Source organism: Pipistrellus hanaki (genome assembly GCF_964339955.1).
Source record: "Pipistrellus hanaki genome assembly, chromosome: 12".
NCBI classification, from domain to species: Eukaryota; Metazoa; Chordata; class Mammalia; order Chiroptera; family Vespertilionidae; genus Pipistrellus; species Pipistrellus hanaki.
The window spans coordinates 32,231,720-32,257,050 of NC_140514.1; the positions used below are offsets into that span (position 1 = coordinate 32,231,720).

At 36.2% G+C, this 25,331-nt stretch overlaps 1 protein-coding gene across 7 annotated transcripts in view; it reads left to right on the plus strand.

Annotated features, from left to right (window-relative positions):
* EHBP1 (EH domain binding protein 1) overlaps window positions 1-25,331 on the plus strand; it is a 255,661-nt gene that overhangs the window by 7,067 nt on the left and 223,263 nt on the right. For all 7 annotated transcript variants that reach the window (XM_084901054.1, XM_084901056.1, XM_084901055.1 and 4 more), the window contains exons 2-3: window positions 18,210-18,267; window positions 24,183-24,278. In XM_084901054.1, the coding sequence (XP_084757180.1) occupies window positions 18,210-18,267; window positions 24,183-24,278 (154 nt within the window). The remainder of the gene's footprint in view (window positions 1-18,209; window positions 18,268-24,182; window positions 24,279-25,331) is intronic.

The following is a 25,331-nucleotide window of genomic DNA, read 5'->3' on the forward strand; positions in this document are numbered from 1 at the left end:
CAGTATAAAAGATAAATGCTTTACCTGTAAGGGTACTTATTATGAATGGAACATATAGGACTAGAAATTGCTCTGGATTAGTCAGTGAGTGAGTGGTGAGAGTGTGAAGGCGTAGGGCATTACTGTACACTATAGACTTTATAAACACTACTCCACAAGCGCCCCTCCCCCTCCTTCCGATAGGGTTAGACATGGAACATAGAAGTTGTTAATCCTGCTCCCTGACTAGGGTAGGGATGTGGACCAGATTGATTGGAAATATTGAGGATAAACAGTCTGGGTAAGGTGTAGATCACCATAATAGTGACTATCAGGAGAGAGTGAGTGAAAGGTGACCTGAGTAGAAATGAGAAATTGAGATGGGAAGATAAAGGATCAGAGTGTATTGTCATGGCAATTTAGTTTGGGCTATTGCATGCTGGAAGGGTGGTCTGATTAAGGAACTTGTGGTATTTATTTATTTTTTTTAAGGGTGTTTAGTATTGAAAGTGTGTAGAATTGAGAACTCAATATTTTGTCTTTGAAATTTGGTTTTGGTTCCATTGACCCTGTCTGGCACAAAGGATTTTTTCTGCCATTGAATTGATGGGAAAAAATACAGTTTATCTATGCACTAAAACCTGAAAATATTCCCAAAGTATAAGGATAGGCTGGCTCCACACTTGTACTAAAGTGGCAGTGGCACTTCATACTTGTTAAGGTAACTCCTGTGGACTTGTGTCCTCAACAAAGAATTTACAACAATGTACTCTGAAACCATCAAGTAGAATTAATTTGCCAACATTTGTGTGTGTGTGTGTGTGTATGCATGTGTGTGCATATACATTATGATGAACGTAATATTTAGGATATATTTTTTATGACAGTTTTTCTTTAAATTTTTTTTCCCCTTGTCATGATTTTTTAAATGAAACCATGGAGTAAATTGTATCTTTTGGTAGTGTGTAATTCTCTTACATTAATTTGGTATCAGGTCTTGGTTTATATATTTTTTAATATATTTTTATTGATTTCAGAGAGAAAAGGAGAGGGACAGGGAGAAACATCAATGATGAGAGAAAATCATTGATCAGCTGCCTCCTACATGCCCCACACTGGGCATGGAGCCTGCAGCTATGAGGGCATGTGCCTTAACTGTAAATTGAACTGTGACCTCCTGATTCACACAGGTCAGCACTCAACCTCTGAGCCACGCTGGTTGGGCTTGGTTTATGTGTTTTTAAAGTTGATTTTTAAAATGAAATTTTAAGGAATTATGTGAAGAAGTTCTATTCTTAAGGGTTAGTTTAGTTTCACATTAGTTTTGCAGTTGATTGACTTTAATGCTCAGAATTTAAAATGTGCTATTGATGCATCAAATGTGTTTGTTCTAATTTTGTGGAAAATTTCAACAAGAGTCACTGAAGTAGTTCACTGCATGATATAAAAATAGTCCAGTGTGCTGAAGAAAAAAATGTACAAGCATTTTGAACTGAATGCTCAATAGGGATGTTCATATCCTGCATCAGGGCTTTTGCATATATATATTTTTTGCATGTGCCCTTGACCGGAATTGAACCTGGGACTCTTCTATCCACAAGCCAACACTAACCACTGAGCCAAACTGGCTAGGGCTGCATATTTTTTAAAAGGAGTGGGATTGAGTTTGTGAAATGGGGGCAGTAAAATTACTACAGACTGTCAGTGTCATTATTTGCTTGTCTTATTTTTCACTGTTAATATTTTTAGGCAGCTTTGCTAATAAACTTTCTTTGGTAAGATTTTCTTTGGTAAATCTGATCTGTTAATATTTTTTCCAGGTGTTATTAATCCCAGTGTTTTTATTTTTAAAATACTTTTTAAATAACAAAACACTTAAATATGACTTTAATACCTCAAAAACAGCAAAAAAGATTGACTTTAATGAAAGGAAGTTCTCATATTAAAAGTTGGTACTTTGCCAATGTCCGAAAGAGTTTGTCAGCTTTAGAATTTAAAATAACATCATGTTGACTAATTTAGGGATATAAATAGAACAGAGATAGTCTTAGAGGAGTGAAAGTACATTACCAGGCACTTAAAAGAGTTACCATTGGACATTGGACTTGGTTCTGAGTTTACTGGTAGGAAGGCGAAAAGGAAAGCACATTGGCTCACATAATATTCTTTTTAGCTAATTAATTTGCAGGGACTTTGCTTAGAACTTAATTCAGAGGATTTTTATGAAAAAAATATGAATGGCATTTGAGATAGAGTCTTCACCTACAAAAGACTCAGACTGTTAAATTGGATAATTCTTATGTCACTATAATACATAATCTTTATAAAGACCCTTTATGAGAGAATATGGCCAAGGGACCTGATTTTCTGATTATCTAATTTAAATAAAGCGTACAATTTATTTAGAAAAATAAATACTTAACGTAAGTCATCAACTTCTGTGTTGTTCAGAAGCAATTTACCACACCCAGCAATTTACATCTAAATTTAAATTAATTTTATTTAAATTAGATTTAAAAAAAAACACAAAAAAACAACAAAAAAAATAAATAAATAAAATAAATTTAAAATTCAGTTCCTCACACTTTAGCCACATATCAAGTACTCACTAGCCACATGTAGCTAGGGGCTACCCTATTGGGCAGTGCAAATGTGGAACAATTCTGTCATCACAGAATATTTTATTGAATAGTGTTGTTTAGCTATTCCTCTCAAACTGGCTTATTTCAGAATCACTAGAGCCCTTTGCAAATACAGAGATTTCCATGCCTATGAGAAACTGCAGATTTTTATAAGTCTGGAATGGTGCTGGCAAATCTGTCATTTTAGAAGTTCCCTAATTGCTTAAAATAATCAAGCCAGGTTTTAGAACTACCATATTTATGATTCTTTCTCAAGTATCTGAAGTAAAGTTTTTTGCAGATGTTGGATGATAATTCCTGTTGGTACTTCAGCCAAGTTTATTGAGTCAAAAACTTGAATTGAATTTTTTCCTTTGGTTGTTTTGGGGTGTGTGTGTGTGTGTATGTGTATGTGTGTGTGTATTAAAGTGAGAGCAATGTATTTAATCTATGTCACATATAAAACTGTCAAATTAATATAAATATTTTAACAGCTTCATTCATTTGATTAAAAAAACTCATTTATCTTCATTGAAGCAAGGACTATTGGGAAGTGGGACACTTCTCAAGACAACATCTCTGAGTCTACTGCTTTTTTTTCTCTGAAAAATGCCTCCTTACTCCAATTTTCCTATTGCCACTGCCTTTGTGGCATCCTTTGCCATCTTTTGCCAAGGCCCATAGTTCCCAAACTGCACTTTTGGAGTCTATAAAGGCACTGCAGAGAACTCACAGGTGTGCCAAGCGATGCGTAAAAATTTTGAGGGAAACACAGCAACATCTGTTGGAGCCACACAAACTTCTAGCTTGAAGTAGTTCATTTTCAAATTGGTTTGCTACATTCCTTTCAATGATACCATATTTTTACAAAGCAGAGTTTTTAGTAGTTGCAATGACAAAAATGCAAGTACTATGTGAAAATCTACATGGAATAGACAAAGAGGAAGACAGTGTCCGATTTGATCTTAAGGTTTGAGAAGTTGTGCAGTGCCCAACACGTGCTAAGTTATTAGGACATACATCTTAAGTTGTTTGAACCTGATTATACTTAGTAAACAAAATGGTTAGGTATGTCTTTTGGCCTGTGAAAAACTTACTGACACATTATAGGTTTTGTAAACCCAGAAAGTTTGGGAATCTCTGGTGTAGGCTTTGTAATAGTCCTTAAAACTTTGCTATCCTCTTCTGGTCCTTTGTCTATTTTATTGCCATAGTTACCCTTTTAAAATGAACTTTCCAGATTCCCCCTTTGTTTATAGGATACTGTTAATGTAGTAATTTTAATCTTTTTAATCTGTATTCTCTTTCACTTACCACCATTCCTCTTAAGTTTCCAAAATCTTGTTTCCTTGAAACATTATCTTTCTTCTCTATCTCCTTCCAAAAATAATTAAAGGCAAAGAGAATGTAGTAATAGTCTATCTCAAAGTAACTTCATTGAAACTGAATTGATTCATGTAGTAACTGAGTTCAGAAATGAGTTCAATCGTCTGCTTTAATTTGAAGAGTACTCTGATTTATAAAATAATCTAAATATTGGTTCCTTTATTTTTAAAACTTTTTATTGAAATTATTTTATGATTACAGAAGAATTGCAAAGATAGTATAGAAGTGGAACTGTTGGGTCAATGTGGTTTCTTTCTGAGGAACTGCCAAACCTTTTTCCAAAGTGGCTGCATCATTATATTTTATTTTTTAAAAAGTAAGCCTTTTTTTTTTTTTATGTAAAGAGCACATTAGAAACCTGTAGGTTTTATTACTTTTAAATTTTTCAATATATTTTTATTGATTTTAGAGAGGAAGAGAGAGATAGAAACATCAGTGATGAGGGAGAATCATCGATCGGCTGTCTCCTGCATGCTCCCCATTGGGGATCGAGCCCCAAGCCAGGCCTGTACCCTCGATAGGAATCGAACCTAAGACTATTCAGTCCACAGGCTGACACTCTGTCTACTGAGCCAAACTGGCTAGGATTGCTGCATCATTTAATATTACCACTAGCAACATATTAGGGTTCCAAATTTCTTCACATTCTCACCAGCACACCTTATCATCTGTTTTATTTTAGCCATTCTAGTGGTATATCATTGTGGATTTGATTTGCAATTCTCCAATTGCTGGGTGCTGTTTAACCACAATCTTTTCATTTTTTTTAATGTCTTTATTGGCCATTTGTATTTTTCCCCCCCCTGAGAAATGTGTATTCTGATCCTGTGCGCATTTTAATTGAGTTGTTTATATTTTTAGCATTGCATTGTAAGTTTTTAGAATATATTTTAGGTATTAGACACATCAGATATGTGATTTACAAATAATTTCTCTCATTCAGTGAGTTGTCTTTTTACTTTCTTGGTGGTGTCTTTTGGTGGAGAAAAGTTTTAAGTTTCATTTATCTATTTTTTATTGTATTAGTTGTGCTTTAGTGTTGTATCTAAGACTATTTTGAGTTAATTTTTGTGTATGGTATAAGGAAGGGGTCCGTATTCATAATTTTGCATGTGAATATCCTGTTATTCTAGCACTGTTTATTGAGTCTGGGTATATTTTTCCTGTCTCATTTTGTACAAATGAGTAGATATATGTATTTTTTCCCTTATTTCTTCTCTTTTACATAAAGGGGTAGGAAAGTACTATTGGTATTCTGTTTCACTTTGCTTTTCATTTAGCAATATGCGTTGGAAATCATTCCATATCATTTTGTAGATATGATTCTCCATCCAATAGAGATACGATATTATTACCTAAAGTCCATAGTTTACATTAGGGTTAACTCTTTATGTTGTGCACCTATGGGTTTTAACAAATATATAATGACACAATCCCATAACAGTATCATACAGAATAGTTTCACTGCCCTAAAAATCTCCTGTATTACACCTGTTCATTCATTTCTCCCTTTTCTTGAGTTCTGCCAACCACTAAACTTTCTATTGTCTCCATAGTTTTGTCTTTTCCAGAAAGTCATATAGTTAGGATTATACAATACATAGCTTTTCTAGATTGGATTCTTTTACTTAGTAATGTCCATTGAAAGTTCCTCCATTTCTTTTTAACACTGAGTAGTATTACACTGTGTGGATATGCCACAGTTTGTTTACCCATTCATCTATTAAAGGACATGTCTGTTGCTTTCAACTTTTTTTTGTTTGTTGTTTTGTTTGTTAATTCTCACCTAATTGATCTCTAGAGAGTGGAAGGGCGAGGGAGAGACAGAGAAACATCAATGTGAGGAGACACACATCAATTGGTTACCTCCTGCTTGTGCTCCAACATGGGTGGGGGAACTGAGCCTACAACCCAGTTACATGTCCTTGATTGGGAATCGAACCCATGACCCTTCAATCCGTGGGCCAATGCTCCAACCACTGAGCCAAACTGGCCAGGATGCTTTCAAGTTTTGGTAGTTATGAATGAAGCATTTGTAAGCATTCGTGGACTGGTTTTTGTGTGGGATATAAGATTTTAGTTCATTTGGATAAATACCAAAGATCACAATTTCTGTATCATATGGTAAGCATATGATTAGTTTTGTAAGAAACTGCTAAATTATCTTCCAAAATGCCTGTATCATTTTGTATTCCTATCAGCAATGAATGAGAGTTCTTTTTGCTCCATATTCTCACCTGAATTTGATGTTGTCAGCGCTTTGAATTTTCACCATTCTAGTAGATGTGTAGTGTTATCTCATTTTAATTTGTGATTTCCTAATAACATGTAATTTTGAGCATCTTTTCATATGCCATCTATATATCTTCTTTGGTGAAATGTCCAGATCTCTTTCTGAATTTTTTAAATTGGGTTGCTTTTTTCTTATTGTTGAGTTCTAACAGTTCTTTGTATATTTAGGATAACAGTCCTTTACCAGATATATGTTTTGCAAATATTTTCTCCCAATTTGTGGTTTGTCTTTTCATTTTCTTTATAACATCTTGTAGAGAGCTTAAGTTTGTAATTTTAACGAAATCCAACTTACCAACCTTTTTTCTTTCATGGAGTATGCTTTTGGTATTGTGAAAGGTATAAAGTCTTTGTCTAAATTCATCCCAGTACAGTTTGTTGAAAAGACTGGCCAGTGTGGCTCAGTTGGTTAAGCATCCTCTGATGCACTGAGAGGTCACATGTTTTTAAACTGGTCTAATAGGTAGTGAAACATAGGAGCATCAATGGACTGTGTAAAACACCATAGTATGAATTAGACTTATGATTAATATCACTGGATGACAGAGGAAAAGGAGCAGATGACTTCAAAGTTATAAGGGAAAATAATTTTGAATCTAGAATTCTCTATCCATCCAAGCTTTAAAACTAAACATTATGCAGATTCTTTTAACATTTTTTCCAGCTTAAAATACACTTTCTACATTGTACTCTGATGCTGGGGCTGAGGCTATGCAAAGTATATTTCTTAGTATATTGGGTGGCTTGCTATTAATTTCTGCCATTAAGAGACTGGCAAGAAGAAAGGGGAAAAGGGACTTCCTGCATGCTTTATATCATACTAGAGGCCGGATGCATGAAATTCATGCAAGAGTAGGCCTTCCCCCAGCTGCCGCCACTGGCTTGCCTCTTGCACCCGGGACACGGGCTTCCCTCCGGCTGCCGGCAGGCACCCAGGACCTGGCTTTCCCTCGCAGCCCTGGCTTCGCCCAGAAGGTCATCCAGAAGGACTCCTGTCTAATTAGCATATTACGCTTTTATTATTATAGCTAAGTGGAATCATACAATACTTTTGTGTCTGGCTTCTTTCACTTAATCAGTTAACTGCCATGATATTTTGAATTAAATAAAAAAGGTCTGCTGCTTGCATCTATAGATGCTTATGGTATACAAATAGTTAACATAATGTCTTCAAGATTCATCCATGTTGGAATATGTGTCAGAATTTCATTCCTTTTTAAGGCTGAATATATTCCATTGTACATATATACTACATTTATCCATTTCAGGGTAAGGATTACATTGTATGTAAATAAGGTTTGTCCATTCATCCGTTGATGGATGCTTGGGTTGTTTTCACCTTTTGGCTATTATAAATAATACTGCTATGAACATGGTTCTTAACTTTTGGGGGAACCACCAAATTGTTTTTCTCAGTTCCTGCATCATTTTACATTTTCACCACACATGCACAAGGGTTCCAATTTCTCTGTGTCCTTGCTAACACTTAGTGACTTTTCTCTTCCCTCCCCCCTCCCTTTTGATTCCTTCCCCTCTTTTTCCTTTCTCTCTCCTTCCTCCTTCCTTCCTCCCTCCCTACTCGCCCCCACCCCCCTTTCTTTCTTTATATTTTTTCTTTCTTTTTTGGAGAGCCATCCTATGAGTCTGAAAAGTGGTATCTCATTTTAGTTTTGATTTTCATTTCTGTAATGGTTTGTGATATTGAGCATCTTTACGTGCCTTCTGTATATCTCCTTTGGAGAAATGTCTGTTCAAGTCAAGTGCATTGCCCATTTTTTAATTGATTGGGTTTTTGTTAAGTTGTAGGAGTTCTTTATATGTTCTGAATATCAAATCTCTTAAAAGTTTTCAAATTAACATTGGTATAATGCTATTATCTAATCTACAGACCTTATTCAGATTTCACCAATTTTCCCAATAATGTCCTTCATATTAAACTAGTGACCCAGTGCACAGATTCGTGCACATTGAAAGGAAATTAATTAGAAGGTGGCTGGCAGGGCAAGAGTAGGAGAGACGGGCTGGACATGCCCTGAGTCAACCTCCTTCGGTCCCTCCCCAGCCAACTACACCTGGGGCGGTGCTGGGACTCAAAGAGCATCTGAAGAGCAGGGTCCCTCTGGGCAGGTGGAGTCCCTTGGCCTGGCCTGTGGGGATCAGGCCAAAACTGGCTGTCCAACATCCCCCTAGGGGTCCCGGAGTTCGAGAGGGCACTCTGCAAAGTTGCTGTTATACAGGGCGTGGAACACAAATGTAGGTGTGCAGTAAACCAGATTCAGTGCTGACAGTGCCCCAGCAACAACATGACCCGTGGCTGAAGGTGGAATCGTGGCCCCACAAGGAATCGGGCTCCCTCCTCTCTGGTTTCAGGGTGCGTCACCTGAGAACCGCTGCTGCCAAGTCACTGCAGCTTGGAAGCTCCTGCGTTGAGCGTCTGCCCTCTGGCGGTCAGTGTATGTCATAGTGACCAGCCAGATGGGCAGAGGGACATTTAGCATATAATCCTTTTATAGCTAGATAACAAATTTTTGCCATGGCCCGTGTGGCTCACTTGACTGGGCATTGTCCTGTGCACCATAAAGGTTGCTGGTTCAATTCCCTGTCATGGCACACCCCAGTAGGGAGCGTGCAGGAGGCAGCCAATCAAAGTTGCAATCTCACATCCATGTTTCTCTTTTCCCCCTCTTCTTTCTAAAAATTAATAAAAAATATTTTAAAAACCAATTTTTTCTTATAGAATTTTAATTAGGACACATATTACATTTAATTGTCATGCTTCTCTTAAAGCAATTTTTTTCTAATTCTGCATGTACCTTTGACATTAGTATTTTCATCCTCACTAGAGCTATTGTTTGAATCATCTAGCCTAACTTTTTAGAGATTATTATTTCACTTCTCTCTCTTTGAGATACAGCACTCTTTGATTCTAATTAATCATTGTAATGTCATTGGAAACATTATCACAGGCTTCAAATAAATTACATTAAATAATAAAACATTAAAACACTTATTTTTCTCAGTCATCACATGTATATTTGGATTTATACATGACTAGTGGCCCGGTGCACGAAATTTGTGCACATTAAAAGAGGATTGATTAGAGGAAATAATTTAATATTGCTATTTGCCCTATATAATGAAAGTGTCAGAGATGAAAGAAGATTAGTAAAATGTATATGAAAACATTCCTCCTGTCAGAGTCTGGGGTCACCATAGGACCCAGAGTCAAGTCCCTATCCACCCACATGTGCCTCAAAATCACAGGAGATCCAGACCCGGCCGCCCCCCCCTCCCCCCACCCAAATTGGGCTAGATCCAGACCTTGCCAGTCCCACCCTTGTCAAACCCCACCAGGAAGGGGACGTAGCCGTAGGTCCCTTGGCCCAGTGCCAGGATAGGGGGGCATGGCCTGAGGTCCCCAGCCCAGACGGGGTGAGGGGCATGCCTTGAGATCCTCCATCAAGCCCTGCTGGGTGGGTGGTGGGGGGGCGCAGCCTGAGTTCCCAGGACCCAACACCCGGGACCTGGGCTTCCCTTGCAGCCCTGGCTTCGCCTGGAAGGATGTCTGGGGGGACGTCTGGTCTAATTAGCATATTATGCTTTTATTATAGATATTGCAAAATGATTACCACAGTAAGTTTAATATTCATCGATGACCTCACATAGTTACATTTTTTCTTATGATGAAAAAGTATAAGATCTACTTTCCTAGCAACTTTCTTCTTTTAAAAAACTTTTTGATTGCTTTTAGAGAGAGAAAAGAAGGTGGTGTGTAGAGAGAGGGAGAGAGAAAGATCAATTTGTTGTTCCCCTTATTTATTCATTCATATGTGCCGTGACTAGAGATGGAACCCGCAACCTTGGTGTATCGGGATGACACACTAACCCACTAACCTACCCGGTTAGTTGCAGATATGCAGTATAATATTAATTATAGTCACCATGCTGTACATTATATCTCAAGAACTTATTTATGCTATAACTGGAAGTATGTATCTTTGATTACCTGTACGCATTCCCACATCTTCTGCTTCTGACAGCTACCAAACTGTTCTCTGTATCTATGAGTTTTTTTTAAGAATCCACATGTAAGTGAGAGCATACAGTATTTGTCTTTCTCTGTCTGACTTCTTTCACTTAGGATAATACCCTCAAGACCCATCCATGTTATCACAAATGGCAGGATTTACTTCTTTTGTATGAATTATTAATGTATAAATATACCATATTTTCTTTATCCATTCATTTGTAATGGGCATTTAGGTTTTTCCATGTCTTGACTATCCTATCTAATAAGAGAGTAATATGCAAATTGACTGTCACTCCAACATGCAAGATGGCTGCCCCCATGTGGTCAAAGATGGCTACTCCCATGTGGACACAAGATGGCCGGTAAGGGAGGGCATTTGGGAGGGACCAGGCCTACAAGCAAGGGCATTTGGGGGCAATCAAGCTGCAGGGGAGGCAGTTAGGGGTGATCAGGCTGGCAGAGGTGGGAAGTTGGGGATGACCAGGACAGCAGGAAAGGGCAGTTGGGGGGGACCCAGGCCTGCAGGGGAGAGCAGTTGGGGGGGACCAGGCCTGCAGGGGAGGGCAGTTAGGTGCAATTAGGCTGGCAGGGGAGCAGTTAGGCATCAATCAGGCTGGCAGGGGAGTGGCTAGGTGGTAATCAGGCTGGCAGGCAGAAGCTGTTAGGGGCAATCAGGAAGGCAGGCAGGCAAGCAGTTGGGAGCCAGCAGTCCTGGATTGTGATTGATTCTACCTGGATCAGGCCTAAACAGGCAGTCAGACATCCCTCGAGGGGTTCCAGATTGGAGAGGGAGCAGGCTGGGCTGAGGGACATCCCCCTCCCCGTGCACAAATTTTGTGCACTGGGCCTCTAGTTGTAAATAATGTTACAATAAACATGGTGTGGATGGTGCAGATATCTTTTCAAGATAATAATTCTGTTAACTTTTGAGGTGTATCCAGAAATGGAATATGGATCGTATGGTAGTTCTATTTCTTAATTTGTTGAGGGACCTCCATACTGTTTTCCATAGTGGCTGTTCCACTTTATTACCAACAACAGTGCATGAGGGTTTCATTTCCCCTCATTCTTGTCCATACTACTACTACTACTATTACTACTACTACTACTACTACTACTTCTCCTCCTTCCCCATCCCCTCCTCCCCTCATTCCTTCCCCTCCATTCTAATGGTAAGGTTATACCTCATTGTGGTTTTGATTTGCATTTCTCTTTTTGTGTTAAAAATTGCTATTTTATTTTTTGCCTTTTCTCTCCATTTGTCTGTCATTATTATCCTTACTTTTGTTGTTGTTAGTTTCTCATAATCTCTCTAAACAGTTAAACATTGGTGATTCATCAGTTCAAATTTCCTCTCGAGCCCTCAGGCTCTGCTCTACTCTGAAATTGTTTCTTTCTAGGCCTGCAGTGTAGGTGACATCTGGAGACCTTTTTTAAAATTATCATCCTGTGGGATTAATTTGGATTGATCTAAATTTCTTATCTTTTTTTCTCTTGCCCTTTTAACTTCTGTTTTTTCTTTTAAATCTGGGGTATTTCCTCAACTTTATCTTTCAACTCTTCAATTTTTGCTTTTCTAAATAAAAAAATGACTATTTCCAGAATACTTTCTTATTCTTTAAATATTTCTTTAATATTTTTCACGGGTACAATAGCTTTTATATTTCTAAGGATATTAGCATTAATGTCCTTGGCCTTTCAAGTTCTGTTTTTCTCTTTTCCAGCCACTTGACTTTTATATTAGTTTTCCTTTGTTCACATTTACGAGGAGGATGACTGTACAAAGCTGTTTGGAAGCTCTGTGCATAGACAAAGGGTGGTTGCTAACATTTGAAAATTTTCTGAAAGGCAGGCTGAGCTAAGCACTTTTCTTACATTATCTTACCTGATTTTACATTGGTTCTAGGAGGTTCTAATTTCACAGATGAGGAGCCTTGAGGCTTAGATGATAAAACCAGAACAGAAAAAGGGGAACCAGATTCAAACATGGATCTGTCTGCCTTCATGATTCTTTTATTCATCATATTCTCTTTCCCACCTCTCTCCCAATAAATGCTTCACAAATATATACAATATAATCATTCAAATATTCAATTGAAGCCATTACAGAAATGTGCTGAGAAGAAATGATGAAAATGATTATTGAGGAAGGCTAGAGAATGGTTTAAGTGGATGTGTTGTGTGTTTTTTTTTTTTAATTTTTTTTATCTTTTACTAACTTCAGTTTCAGGGAACCAAGTACATAACTTGGAAATACTAATATTTATGTGAGTAACATGTGAGTTTTATTATAACAGATATAGAAAAAAAGCAGTAAGTAACATGCTAGATTGAAGCATGTAGTATGGGTGATTCTATAAATAATAAGGAAAGTGGAAAGTATTAGTTGGGGATCTATTTATGTATGTGTATACAGGCCATGTAAAGTACACTCATCTAAAGGCTGCCAAATGGTGAAGTCTGTCAGCTGAAATGGTGCTGTCCCTAAATACTGATTTATAGGCATTGGAAATACCTGTCCAGTTGGGTGCATGGAGGCAGCCAATCAATGATTCTCTCTCATCATTAATGTTTATATCTCTCTTGTCCTCTCCCTTTCTGAAATCAATAAAAATATATTTTTAAAAAAGATGGTAAGAAGATGCAAAATATAACAATGACAGTATTTTTATTTAAGTGACAAAGATTTACATCTCTTATTATAATAGAACTATCCTTTCATTTTTACAAAAAGAATATATCCTATATATGTGTACTGCATAATTTGTCTTGTATAATTATTTTTCTTGTTGAATTAATTATTATAGCTTGCTAAATAACTCTTGTGAAGTAAGCATAAAGGAGTATAATTAACTGGAGCTACAGCAGTGATAGTACAATAGGAGGCAGATGTGCCTACTGAAGGATAAAAATAATTACTTGAGAAATAGTAAAGTTTTCTGTGATAAAACAATTTCTTACCTTTTGTTTCAATATTCACAGCATTCCACCATGAAATGTTCAGTTATGGCTAAGAGCCCTTTTCCCTAAAAAGAGTAAAACCTTGCTATTTAGTGAAGTGCCTATTCACATTAGCTTCAGGGTTAATATTTTGAGCTTTTTCTCATTATAGGCATATCCTGGGTTCTGTGGTGAGAGGGAATATGTTATACTTTTTGTGTTCTAAGGACTTACGGTTCTTTATTTTTAATTTAGGAAAAGTGCAGAGGCTTAAATATTACTAAGTTTGAGACATTGATGTCATATAAATAAATAGTAGTAGGACATAAAAACGTTTGTGTCTCAGCACTTTGCAATGTAAGCTTCTACAAGACAGTAATTGTCTTACTGTTATGTATATGTGTGTGTTTAATTTACTAAATTTTCTAGAATGTTAAGGAGGTACTATATAGATATACCCACAAATTCAAGTGGCTTAACCTAATCAAAGTTTATTTCTTCCTCACTCCTCAGTCTAGAGAGGTTATTCCAGGTTGACTGCCTTTCCATGTTGTCATTCAGGGGCCCAGAAACCCTTTACATTATGACTGTGCCCTCTGCATTCTAGAATCCACTCCATGCAACTGCTGTGGAAAGGCATATTCCTTTATTATCCACTAGAGGCCTGGACAGGGAGCATGAATCTTTTGTGGTCAGTTTAGTTCTCTACTAAAAAATACTACTTCTTCTGTATACACACACAGACAAATAATACTGTTCAAAGTTGGTAATATTAGCTATCTCTACATTATCAGAAGATAGGAGGCAATGATTCCCTGCCACAAATTATTTACCCTATTCCTGAATTTCTAATTTCATTTTAAACCACAAAATAGTTAATCAGTTAGAGTGATTTAACCTTACAGTCATTGAGCCATAGTGTTTCAGAACTAGCTGAGATTTTAGTGCAATCTCTTTATTTGATAAATTACAGAATAGACTCAGAAAAATGGAGAGACATTTTTAAAGTCACTTAGGGTCAGAACTCGGAAAAACTAGTTTTCTAACCTTCATTCTAGTACTATGTCATCTTGGAAGCATTTTCTTTTACAAATTCTTATCTCCTAAGTTAATACAAATTGCTTCCCCAGATTTCTTTCAATAACCTCCTAAAATATGCTGGGGAGGGGGATTTTAATTGCCATAGAAAAGAATGAGTGATCTGAAGAGCATTTGTCTATTGTGATTTTGCCTGCTGTAATGGAGCACCACATTGATTTTGCATACCCGAGGAAGAATGGCCCTGGAATTGGAGGGGCTGCAAATCAAGGGAGAAAGGATGCCTAAGTCAAGTGGGGCCTATTTCACAATTTTGCCTTGGGCCTGCTCAGCCTTGGGGGAGCATTTATGTTAACTTAAGACAAAAAACACAGGGTCCAAACTTCTATTGTTTTAGGAAACAAATTAATTCAGCTGTTTGAGAATCCTTTAAATTCAACAAAATTTAAAAAATTAAATTATTTAATTCTTTGTTCATACTTAATTACAAACTGAAAAGTATTGTTTCACTTTACCTTCCTCCACTACACATTTAAACAACTCACCAGAATAAGTAATGTCAATCAATTGCAGAAAATATATTCTTAAAATGTCATGTAATCTTACTTTGTAGTAGTAACCACAGCATATTGAGATATTCCTTTGGTGTCTTCTTATATTACGCAGTATAGAAAAAAATTACGATCGGTGTAAATAAGTTTAACAGGATATCCCAAGCTTATAAATGTTTTTAGAAAATATTTTTAACGTGTTATAATTTTCTATTAGATAGATATAGTGTAATTTGTCACTCATCTTTTGTTGGACTTTATATTTCAAGTATTGTAAATTATAGCTTTTTTTTACAGTTCTAAATCAAGTAATCTCAGTAGTTGTGCAGGTTTTTTTTTTTTTTTTTTTTTTTTTTGTTGTTGTTGTTGTTTTTGTCTGCATATTTCCTGAGATATATAAATAGTTTCTTTGCTGTATAAAATCTTTTTGTCTTTGCATTCTTCAAGGTTGTGCCTGGGCTAGGTTAGTTGGTTTAATATATATCTTCTTTCATTTCTATATCTCCATTACTGAGCCCAGTTCCAGGAATATAACAGGCATTTAATAAAATATTGAATGTTTTTTATGATTCTGGAAAGTAATGAGCCTGGTTTTCACTTGATAGCTTTTGATTTTTTTTTTTTCCTCATAGCGTTTTTAATCTCATCTCACATATGTGACACACAGGAGAGTGGAAAAGAGCAAAGGAGTCTAAATTTAAGCCAGAAATGTTTTTCTTTAAATTTACCTTAAATGTCACAGTAGCTCATTAGTAACAAAGAGGAGGGCACAACATTTAGCTGCAGACCAAAGAAAGATACAGATTACTGCTTTATAATCTGACTCATTGAAACTTTTTTTTTACTCCTTTTCCTTCCCTTTTCTACTCTCCAGACATCAGGACCATTATATGAGGCGTCTTGACATCTTCCTATTCGTTTTCTTTTTTTTTTTAAGGACTTTTAGGGTAGGATAGAAGATGTTAAAATGTTTATTTTTAAATGTAAAGTTTCCTTTCCTGAATAAACCCACCAAAAGGCTTTGAATTTCCCACGGAAGTCCTTTAGATCCGTTTTACAGAAAGTGTATCTGTGTGTGCGTTTATGTAAAGAAAATACATATGTAAATATCTCTATGTAAACATATATGGTATGTATATATTAAGTCTGTTTATATTTCTGTGTATATATATTGTGTAGGGCTTCCTGTTTACTTAATTTAGGTAATCCTATATAATAAAGTGTAGTATGCAAGTTATCCCCTTGACTGAGAGTTTGTCTGGGAGTTCAACCAGGGGGTGGGGTGGAGGGAGACCTTGGCCCGCAGCCACTAGGGACCCTTACCAGTGCATGAAGGGCCTCTAGTTGGATATAATTGTTAAATGTATGATTGTTGAATTCTTTCTGAAATCTGGACTCTATCAGGTTGTCTTGACTTTTTTGATAGGAAGTTGTGTAATTAATTATAGGTTCTTTGGTAGTTGGATAAACCTCTCACAATTGCTCTGTTTCTTGCCTCTTGGAAGCACAGAGGTAAATATTTAATGGTTGTTTTCTAGTGCATCACAGATGCTTAAAATATTAATTGTGGTCAGCTAATTGTGTGGTTATTGGTACTCTTCTACTGAGAACGGTAACTCACAGTGCAGTTCTTTGCTTTAGTGTTCTGCCATGTCCCTGATAATGTACAGGTGGATTGATTTCTAGTAAAGACATTTTAAAAAATGAGACACAACTTAGAGTCATAAAAAAGTTTAGCATTCTGGAGGCATTCCAAAAAAAGTTATTTATGTTTTATTTACATTCTTAGAACTTCAGGCATTTGGGTTAGGAGACTATCCTTCATGATTTTTTACAGTAAAAGGTTTTCCCATTCTGAGTACCAAGATCACATTGAGTTGGGTGGAAGGAGATTCTGAGAAGCCAAGTTAGAAGTGCAGGTGGCGTTAGAACAATGGCATCGCAACTAATGCTTCACTAGTGTTTCAAGTTAGGAGGTGTGGGGATAGCTTACCACTTCCTAATAAACAATATTTCTCAGCTTTGGCTTCACATTGGAATCACCTGTGGAATTTTAAAAAATCTGCACACTAGACTAATTAAATCAGATTTTCTGGGGGTGGAACCTAGGCATCAGTATTTAAAACTTACCAGAAGTAGCTGAGTTCAGAAATGAGTCCTATTAGCAATAATAGTATGTATTGTGCATATTTTCAGTATTGTATTGTTTTTATGAAGATAATTGAGTTGACCATAAAAATGATGAAAACCATACAATTGTTCATAAAATATAGAGATGTCAAAGTAATTTAACTCAGAGATTTAAATAATCTTGGTAATGCTATTTATATGCTTATTTTCTCCAAATTAAAGTATCTACTGTGTTAGAAGTACAGTATTAAATTTTAGAGAAAATATATGTGTGCTATTCTTTTTATAATGGTCACTAGTTCTAAGTATTTAATTTTACATGATTTGTTCAAATGAGTTAATTTGCTAAAGTATTTTTAGAAAAACATATGGCTAAAATATTAGTAATTTAAATTAGGTCACAACTATATTCACTAGCTGTACTGATTAATTAATTTGGATAAGCTTTATTGTAAGAGTAACTGCCCTATATAATCTAAAGCAAATGACATTTTTGTCCTTTTAAATGTGCTAGAACTTGCCCTGGCCCATGTGACTCAGTGTGGCTCAGTTGGTTGGGCCTCTTGCAATGCTTGGAAAGGTTGCTGGTTGGATTTCCCCCCAGGGCAGATGCCCGGGTTGCAGCTTGATCACCTGTAGTGGGAGTGGAGGAGACAGCCAATGGATGTGTTCTCTCACATCAATGTTTCCCTCTGTCTTTCCCCCTCTCTTCCACTCTCCCTAAAAATCAATGGAAAAATATCCTCAGGTGAGGATTACCGTATTTTTCGGACCATAAGACGCACCGGACCATAAGACGCACCAGTTTTTAGAGAAGGGAAATGAAGAAAAAAAGATTCTGAAACAAATAGTGTCCTAAAATATTTTATGTGCATTAAAACCCAACATCACAGTCATAAACACATGTAATCAACCCTGTAAAGTAAACAGCAGCATTTAGAACCATTTTAGAGCCGGGCAAGCACACAGAGACCACACAGAGCCGGGCAAGTAAAAAAACTTTTTTTTTTACAGTATATGTGTAGGCTATATTTGGACCATAAGACTCAGGGACTTTCCCCCCCCCACTTCTGGGGGGAAAAAAGTGCGTCTTATGGTCCGAAAAATACAGTAAGTCCTTTCTCCCCCTCCAAAAGTCAATAAAAGTATTAAAATTTAAAAATAAATATACTGGAACCAAACCTCACATTACTTTGATTTAAGATAACTTAAATTACATTTAATCTTTTTCTTGTTTGTCAGGCAACCAGATAAATTGGTGGTAGTTTGGACAAGAAGAAGCCGAAGGAAGTCTTCTAAGGTTAGTCTGTTTCTACATTTCTTATTTAAATATTGAATTCAATTTTAAGTTAAATTATTAAACTTCTCTGGCCCTACCGTTGAATATTTTAAAGCATTATTAGATATTTTGGGTTATTTATAGTCTACTAAAATGATTGACCAGCCATTATAATCTTGTTACTAAAGTTTTAAAATAGAAGCCAGATATCTGAGCCTTGATCTTGGACTTGGTAGTCTGGAGTAAGAAGTTATCTAACTTCCCTGTACTAAGGTATCATGAATTAAATAGATACCACTTATAAAACGTACCTCGGAATAATTTATTCAGATTCCAAGAAGATGAGGTTGGGATATACATAAGAAATGATGAGTTATCTGAGTCTATTGCTGAGTTGAAGAAAAGGATTTATTTTTTTTCAAAGGCTTATATTTTTTAGACTGATAGCTTTATGGAGAGTAGAATAGAATTTTAAATGTTCAGTAGAAATTGCACATATTTTTACTAAGGGTATCTTTTTAAATTTTATTTTTATTGAGCTAAAATTTACATACAATGTAACACACAGATCTTATTTATATTATATAGTGAGTTTTGATTAATATATACTTGTGTAATTACCATTCTTTTCAAGATACAGACTATTTCCACTATTTCTATCAGTATGTTTCTGAAGTTTCTTCATGCTATTTTGTATATTGGTAGTTTTTTATTTCTGAAAAGTATTTCATTATGTAAATAATATTACAGTGTAATTATTTATACTAACCCTGTTAATGAACATTTGCTTAATTTCCAGTGAATATTGCAAATATTTCCTATCATGCTATGAATGATACTACTATACAAGTATTTTTGGGGACAAATATTTTCATTTCTTTTGGGTAGATACTTAGGAATAGAATCACTGGAAATAAAGTAAATACATTTTTTTTTTTTTTTTACTTTTAAATGTAATCCTATAATGTAGCATTATAGGAAATATTCAGTTGCTTTATAGTATGAATGGCATCTTCTTCAAAGCATACATTTATAGTTTTTTTGGGCATTATATTTTATATCTGGAATATTTTCTTATTTATTAAAATGTGGGTTCTGAAAATAAACTCAAGGTCTTATAGGTTTTGGTGATTGGGCCTTAAACTTTGGAAAAAGAACAATATAAGATCATTACTAAGTATAATTAATAAAAGAATATGACTACAATTATAAACATTAGAAATAACCCCTAAATGTGTTTAGCTATCAGCAGAAAGTGATCCCTCATATACTCGATCTTCATTCCTGTTATTGCAGAGTGGCTGGGGTGAATCTGTCTCCTTTTGTATTGTTACGGACATTACTCTAGCAATTCTTTCTCTTCTGTATCATTAAATTGTCCTTAAATGAATATTTCTCATCAGCATGAAAATATTTTTTTCTTATTAAAAAAACTCTCTCTGACAGTATTTCTCCCACTAGCAACCAAACAATTTCTCTCTTCTCTTTAAGCAAAACACCTCAGAGGAGTTGTATGTCCTTGCTATCTTCAATTTCTTTCCTTCTATTCTTTCTTGAACCCAGGCATTTGCCATCATCACTCTACTGAAACTTACTCTTGTGAAGTCAATAATAGCTTCTGCTTTGTTAAATCCAGTGGTTATTTTTCAGATCTCATCCTATTTGACATATCACTAACATTTGGCACATGTGGTTGATTGTTCCTTTCTCTTGGAAACGTTTTCTTCATAAGACTTTTAGGATCCCAATACACCTCTACTTTTCCTTCTGCTTTATTGACCATCCTTTTCCGATTCCTTCTCATTTCCTTGTCCTATAAATATTGTGCTCCAAGGTTCAGTGCTTGTGCCTTTATATTCTTCATTTTAAAATATTTTTATTGATTTCACAGAGGAAGGGAGAGGGAGAGAGAGTTAGAAACATCAGTGATGAGAATCATTGATTGGCTGCCTCCTGCATGTCCCCTACTGGAGGATCAAGCCTGCAACCGGGGCATGTGCCCTTGACCGGAATCGAACCTGGGACCCTCCAATCTGCAGGCCAACGCTCTATCTACTGAGCCAAACCGGCGAGGGCTGTGTCTTTATATTCTTTATCTGTACTTCCTTGGTATCACATCCCCTCTTAAGTTTTAGATATCACCGGTATGCTAATGATTCCCCAGTTTATAATCCCAGAGACATACCGTGTTTCCCCTAAAATAAGACATCCTCCGAAAATAAGACCTACTTATAGGTTTCCTTCTGAGTGAAATATAAGGCATCCCCCCGAAAATAAGGCCCCCCTAGGCTAAACATGAGAGATTTGGTCCACTGATTCTGAAAGAAATGGAGTCACAAGAAATTCACCAGGAAATTCAGGAATTGGATTGTTATGATGATGTTCCAGAAGATGACATGATTGTCATTGAATAAATGAGTAAATTCTTGATACTGTAGGATTCACAGTTTGTCTGGTTTGTGTTGACAACTACTGTACTACTGTACCGTATACAGGTAATAAATTTCCTTTATTTTCATTTAACAATAAATGTGTACCGTATTCTTCTTCATGGAAAAATAAGACATCCCCTGAAAATAAGACCTAGTGCATCTTTGGGAGCAAAAATTAATACAAGACACTGTCTTATTTTTGAGGAAACAAGGTATATTTAACAGTCTGTTTGAACATCTGTACTTGAATATCTCCTAGGCACCTCAGATTTAATGTGTGTAAAACTGAGTTCTCTATTTTACTTCCTAAACCTGCTCTTCCTGCAGTCTTGCTTGGTTCTTAATAGCCATTCCTTTCTTCTACTTGCTCAAAGGTAAAGACCTTAGAATTGTCATGTCTACTTTTTCTCTCATCTAATCAGATGCAGATCTTATTGATTCTGTTTTGAAAATATAAAAATATTTTCATATTCTAGCTAGCCATTTTGTACCATCTTTCTACCATTCCAAGCCAAGTCACTATCAGCTTTCCCCTGGTTTATTGCAGTAGCTTCTTACTTCTCCTTGTTTTCCTCTCATGTCTGGAGCCTATTCTTACATTAGCTGGAATGAATCTGTTAAAACATAATTTAAGTTATCGTTTTTCTGCTTAAAACCCTAGTAGCTTCCTGTCTCCCTCAAATTACAAGCCAAACTCTTTGCAATGGCCTCCCAGATCCTATTATGGTTGGACCCTTATTATATCTCTGGCCTTGTCTCCTACTCCTCCTCTATTTGATGACTCTGCTCCAGCCACATTGGCCTCCTTGTGATCTAACTGCCTCAGCACCTTTCCAGTTGCTATACCATCTCCTTGGAAAGCTCTTCTCATGTATTTATATATCTGATTCTTTCACCTTCTTAAGGCCTTCTCTTAACTTTACCTTCTCAATGACACTTTCTCTGACTATCCTATTGAAAATTGTTACTTTCTTTTGCCCCCCCTCTACTCTTCTTCTATACTTCTATTTTCCTCCATAGCACTTACCTCCACCTAACATATTATATATTTTACTTAATTATTTTGTGTGTCTCCTCCTATTATACTGTAAACTCTACTAAGGCAGATTGTGTTTTGTTTTTACCTACTCCAAGTGCCTAGACAGTGCTTGGCAGATAGTATCAACCGAGTAAATGAGTGGAGTGAATGAATGAATGGTAGCTATACTTCATAGGCTTCTTAAGCAGATTAAATGAGTTAAACAGAAGTAAATTCCAAACATAGATTGACATATAGAAAGTTCTTTATAAACTGTCAGCTTTTATTATCAGATTCATGGCATTTCCATGGATAGTCCTGCAGGCCATAGAGATGAAGACTTAGTTGAGATGTCTTGGCATACCAATCTTCCATCAGCTTTGGCTGGAAATGCCACCACAAAAAAAGAACTGTCATGGTAAATCCCAAATTTTGGGGGATTCCTTAGGGAACCTTGATAACCAAGATTTACAAGGGGAAAAAAATCTTTAAAATTACACCCATTAGAAATATTAACTGCAAAAATTGCATTCTTTATTTTATTTATTTATTTATTTTTTACTTGTCCCAAATAAACATTGACAGTCTAATGGGAAATAAACTTAAATGCAAAGCAGGCAATTACTTTTTCCTTTCTTTTTCATTTAAAAATATTCTTATGCTATAATATAGCAACATGTATACTTATTCAATACCTAATTTTTCTACCTTGCAACCCACCAAATTGTTAATTTGCATTTTCACTGCCTGATATATTATTAAGGAAATCCTGTAAGTTTAACCTTAAAATAAATTTAAGCCAGTAAAATACAACTTATTTCACACATTAGAGTTCCAAAAAATATTTTTACAACAAACAGGGTTCAGCTGCCAAAATAATTTGAAAACCACAGAAGCCAGATAAAGTCATTCATTTAAAAAAAATGTATTTTTTATTGATTTCAGAGAGGAAAGGAGAGGGAAAGAGAGATAGAAATATCAATGATGAGAGAGAATCACTTATTGTCTACCTCTTGCACTGCATTTCCCCCTCTGGATTTGGGCCTGCAACTTGGGCATGTGCCCTGACTGGGAATCGAGCCTGTGACCTGGTTCGTAGGTTTTCACCTTAGATTCTGTGCAAATTCTAGCCCGAGTAAGAGTTCCTGGACATGCCAAAAGCTGCTGCTGCCCAACTATTAGATACTTTAGATGATGACACGATTCCTGTTTACACAAGGACAGCCTGTACTGCCCTCTATCACAGTGGAAGGTTGCAAACCAGGAAGTGCCTGCATTAAAATGAGTATCTCTGAGGTAATAAATTCCCACCTCACACCTTCAGGGGAGTTTGGAGTCTTCCATTTATCCCAATGAAGAGGAGATTTAGTTGTAGCCAATGTCACTTTATGTGAGAAAAATTCAGAAGGCAACAGCTTCACACTGCTGCACCAGCTAATGCCCAGCAGCCAATGTGTTGTTACTGCCAGCACTGAAGAATAGCAACCACGTACTGGGAGAATCTAAAGGGAGCCCCTCATACTGTGAGAGCATGGAGTGTAATTCCCACAGCAAAAATCAGAGGAAGGTCGGGAGATTCTGGAGGATAATTTACAGGCAGTATATAGGAGGTTTCCAATGAGAACACGTTTCCAAAACGTCATGATGGTTCCCAATTTTGAAGCAATCTCCCCACCATCACAATTGTCACAGACTTTGGCAGTGTTACAGAGATCAAGCAGCAAGGAAAGGGTCTGTGTGTTGACCAGCTATTCCTTTGTGTGTCTGAGGCTCCTGCACTGGGATGGGGACAAACAGTGTCAACATTTAAAAACTTTGTCATCTTCAAGAATGGCTTCAAGTGGAGAGTAGTTTTTGGCATAGAGGGGTTTTCTCATTACCTTTACCCTCACCTGAAATCACATCTTCATCTCTTAGCAGAGGTAGAAGTGAAAGATCTACAAATGCATGTACAACCCGGGTGATTGAATGCTGTGATTAGAAAACTACCTTCATTAACTACAGCTTTGTGTGGGTTTTTGTTCAGAGATAGTTTTTCAAAATGAAAATCTGGCATCCTCCATCAGACGGTTGGAGGGCATTGATTGCCGCAGCATTGGTCTGTCATTGGGAATGGTGGAGTCTCGAACTGGTAGACTCTCATGCAGCATTGAGTGTGTTTCCCCCCGCCCCCCCCATTATTGCCACAGAGGATGCAACCCAACAAAAGTGATGCTGAGAAGATAGCCTAGTGTCCTCAGCCCTCTATTTTGCATCTTTGGGAGCACTAGTGTGAAGGTTTGTTTATAGATGTCATTGGTAGCTATCGTGTGATATAACTGTCATGTCCCAAGTTTAAAGCTTGAAAAGTTTCATTTGACCAGTTATTTTTGTTTCAGGGAGACTACAGATCTAACGGATAGTTAAGTAAGGTCAATATATTTTTCTAAATTATTAACATTGCATTTCCTGTACTTCATATTGAAGCCATTATTTTATTCTGGTAGGCACATAGCTGGCAACCTGGAATAAAAAATCCATACCGTGGTGTTGTAGTATGGCCTGTTCCTGAAAACATTGAAATCACTGTGACACTTTTTAAGGTAAGTTTCATTTTTATAAATTAAAGAATTTATTATAGAATCATGGTTCTAAATGAGAGAATATTTTACTATTATTTGTTCTATACATTTGGGTCCAACCTGGTACTTTAATGTGCATTATTTTTAGGGATATAGCAGTTTATTAACAATGCAAGAGTATCAGGGTATTTCATGGTCTATAAAGTCAGAATAATTTGCTAGTCCTTTTGAACTTGTTATAATTAAGATACTTCTTTTACTACTTCCTATGTTCTGTCCATGGGAAAATTTAAAGTGCTTTTCCTTTAAGAAAGTTGAGGTTTGTGGAATTCTTAGTTCGGAGCCTCATTTTGTTAGCCATGTTTGGCTAATACTAAGATATGTTTTAAAATGAGCATTTGATAAATACACGGAAGCCCCCCCCCAAAATATATATATATATACTTTAACAGCTGATAGGTCAATTTTGTAAACATATTTTAGTAAATACTTTTATAATTATTCTTAGAGTATGTATCTAGAGAGAGGAAGGGAGAAGGATAAAGAGAAATCTCAATAGAGAAAGAGAAACATCATCCATTGGCTGCTTTCTGCATGCCCTCTGCTGGGGATCGAGCCCATAACCTGGTCATGTGCCTGACCAGGAAGCGAACTGGCAGCCTCTTGCTCCCTGGGTTGATATTCAACCAATGAGCTAGAACCTGCTGGGCTTGATATTAATATTTTATAAATATTATAGCTTAAAAGCAAAATTCTAGTGTAAATTCAAAGTATAAATCCAAAAATATATATAAGTGTACATATACTTACCAGCCTATTTTATATGCATGTGTTTTTTTTTTTGAAAGTCTTCCATATTTCTGAAAATATTATAATGTATTTCTCACACATATGGTGATTAAGTACTAACATATTTAGTACTTTCCTAACCAACTCCTTATCTATTCAAAAAAAAAGAAAAAAGACAACCTCTTTGAAAATGATGAAATTAGAAAACGAATGCTTTATTTCTCCTTTTATTTTTTTAATCCCTATCCGAGGATATTTTTCCATTGATTTTTAGAGAGAGTGGAA